At 36.7% G+C, this 3,148-nt stretch overlaps 1 protein-coding gene across 1 annotated transcript in view; it reads left to right on the plus strand.

Annotated features, from left to right (window-relative positions):
• The window catches only part of RNF13 (ring finger protein 13), a 155,563-nt gene extending 153,210 nt beyond the window's left edge, over positions 1-2,353 (plus strand). The window contains exon 10 of the mRNA XM_019503130.1: positions 859-2,353. Coding sequence (XP_019358675.1) covers positions 859-1,223 — 365 coding nt within the window. The 3' untranslated portion in view covers positions 1,224-2,353. The remainder of the gene's footprint in view (positions 1-858) is intronic.
• The last annotated feature ends 795 nt before the right edge of the window (positions 2,354-3,148 follow it).

Raw genomic sequence — 3,148 nt, forward strand, 5'->3', positions numbered from 1 at the left:
GTAAAAGGACAAAAAGCTGGTATACCTAAAAAAAAAAAAAAAAAAGAAGAAAGAATAGGACCATAGCACCTACCCCAGCGAGGGATGATAAAGCTAACCATAATATTACTAATGTTACTGACAGATATAAACAGCACCTGTTTTCAGTAAGTGGTATCCTGGTAAAAGCTATATTTACATTGGGAAAATGTACCAGGTTTGAAAACACGTTAAATAGCATGTTTTTACTAGCATGTTAAACATGACCATACCTAAATAGACAGGGACAAGTCATTTAGTTTTATATGTGTAGGTTTTGGTTAACTCCTGAACTGTCCTTGTCCATGCTAGATTGTTTTGAATATCATATTAACTTCAACAGTTAGACATGTTTTTTCTCCCCTGAGTTTAGGCCAGGCCACTGAGATCAGTGCCTGATCTTGCTCTAACGCCAAAACAGAGACAAAGATCTGGACTCCAGGTAACACGAGATTGTCTTGCCACAACTTTCTCAGGAAAGAAAGGATAAAAACAAATTAATGGGTGGGAGTGCCATCAATGTGGATGAGTTATAGTTACAATGTAGTAATTACTTATGAGTAAAGCTATAAAACACATTCTTCTATTAATTGGATCCAGTTATTGAGTATACTTTTATATTGCAGTAAGTGTTTAACAGACTCCAGGTAGGGCTGTCATACTGACTGCTGTACACAGCCAGTGTACAGCAGCCAAACTTGCAATAACCAGCACTCTCTAAACTTGTCGCTTAGAATTAGTGTTTAACATAAGGCTGAGAACAAAATTTATTTAACAGGGTTAACCTCAAGATTATCATTTTCTAAGTAAACATGACACTCTTATTTTGTTTTCTAACAGCTTATCACTGCAAGTGTGTGGACCCATGGCTGACTAAAACAAAAAAAACTTGTCCTGTATGTAAGCAGAAAGTGGTCCCTTCTCAAGGGGATTCAGACTCCGAAACAGACAGTAGTCAAGAAGAAAATGAAGTGTCAGAAAATACCCCTCTGCTTAGGCCTCTTGCATCAGTTAGTACTCAGTCATTTGGGGCTCTGTCAGAATCTCACTCCCATCAAAATGTGACTGAGTCTTCAGAATATGAGGAAGATGATAATGAGGAGATTGATAGTAGTGATGCAGAAAACGGAATAACTGAAGAGAGCATAGTGGTTCAGCTACAACCCAGTGATGAAAGGGAGTACAGAGTGGCAAATACTGTTTGAATAGCTTCAGGACTGCTACCGATCAATTGCATATGAACTAAATTGTTCGTAAAGCTATACTTTACATATATTTACGTAGGGAATATGTTTTATTTTGTAACCCCTTTGGTTACTTTAATCGACAGTAACTGTTCACATAGTGGGTCTCTGGTTTAATCATATTAATTACAGATGGATTTCTCTTCGGTTCTGGTACTCATTCACATACTTGTCTTTTCAAATGAACAGTTTAACAGGACTTCACTGTCCTACTGAATAATGTTTGTAGTTTCCACAAATAGAGATGTTACAAGAAATTTTTACTTTAAAAATGTCAGTATCTTGTTGAAATGGGATTTAGCCACAAAAATAGAATATTTTCCTGGCTACTACTTGTAGGTAAGATTGGATTATAGAGATAGCAATATTTATTATGTGTATGGTGTTACTCTCCAGCCCAACCAAAAAAAGTACATGGTGCCTGTTTCTACAGGGATTTCCCACACTTGCTACTACTGCAATCAAGGGGTAGAAGGAGTCCCTTTAGCAGTTATGTTGCAAAGAAAGCAGAGAAATTGAAGATTTGGGCTCTACCGCAGTGATTCATTTGCCTTTCTAAATAATCCTATTGAGCTTGCAAAAGCAGTTCAAGATCACAAAAAAAACCAACTTTGGAATCTGTTACATTGAAAGTAACTCACAGGGAAAAAATATTCAAAATGCATTAATAGGCTTTATTTGCTGATAGCAGCTAGACTAATTTCCTATGAAAATAATGTAGGAATGGGGGTGACCAAAATGGAACAGCAAGCCAAGTTACATATAGACATACTGAATTATATTAAGTGTTCTGTTGATCCTCAAATCATATACCTCTAACTAAGGAGCATTTTGTGCTGCATTAACCTGCTAAACTTTGTACATAGAGAAATGGTTCTTTTTGAGTTTGATTTGAAAACAAGTGCTTATAAATATTAAAGAGAACTCTCTACTTACAAGTGTATCATGAAAAGCTAAAATTATATATAATGCCATTGTAACTATGTAGAAAATAATCTCACACATGTATAATCAAAATGCAGAGAATTTTTTATATGGCCTTGTATAAGGGGAGTTTGAAAGAATGTTAATAAACATGTTTTCCACTTTAAGTATTAGCAGGAATTTATTAAAGCTTAAGTGACAACAATGAAGGAAATAAATATATGCTACTACTGCAGAGGACTAGACTCGGTGGCCCCTGCCAGTTCTATCTTAAGTATTTATAAGAACATGGAAACACAAACATGGTTTCCTTAGGAACATTAGTTTACCCACATTGTACCAAAGACATCAGGGCATTCAACAAACAATATATTCAGCAAGATTATGTGCACACACAGATCAACTTTTGCATCCCTCTGTCCTTTAAACTTGTGAGCTTAAAAGCAATAACTTAGCTTTTGTGCTTATAAATTTAATTTCTAGGCAAAAAAAAAATGCCTGTATTTGTTAATAACTCTACCTCTCCTTGCTAGGCCTATCAGTGTCTATTAATACATTTTAGAATGGACTTTGAAGATGTTCTCCACAAGCTAGGGCAAATGAACTGCTCATCTTTCCCTATTATATCTTGTGTAATAGAAACTAGCCACATCGCACTGCTTATTTCTTGAACACAACAGGTATCCCAGGTTTCCTCACCATACAAGGCCCTTCTAGGAGCTGAGCTTAGATTCATAGACATTAGAGGCTGGAAGGGACCTCACAAGATTGAGTCCAGCTCCTCTGCCATAGGCAGGAAGTCTGCTAGGGTCAAATGACCCCACAAGATAAGCATCTGAATGCCATTTGAATGAGTCCAGAGTAGATGCTTGCACCACCTCTGGGGGTAGCCTGTTACAGAGCCTGGACACTTGAACCATAAAGAAGTTTTTCTTTGTGTCCAGTCTAAAGTCGGCCTTCCA

The sequence above is a fragment of the Gavialis gangeticus genome, unplaced genomic scaffold (genome assembly GCF_001723915.1).
Source record: "Gavialis gangeticus isolate Ggan-Ray unplaced genomic scaffold, GavGan_comp1, whole genome shotgun sequence".
NCBI lineage: Eukaryota > Metazoa > Chordata > Crocodylia > Gavialidae > Gavialis > Gavialis gangeticus.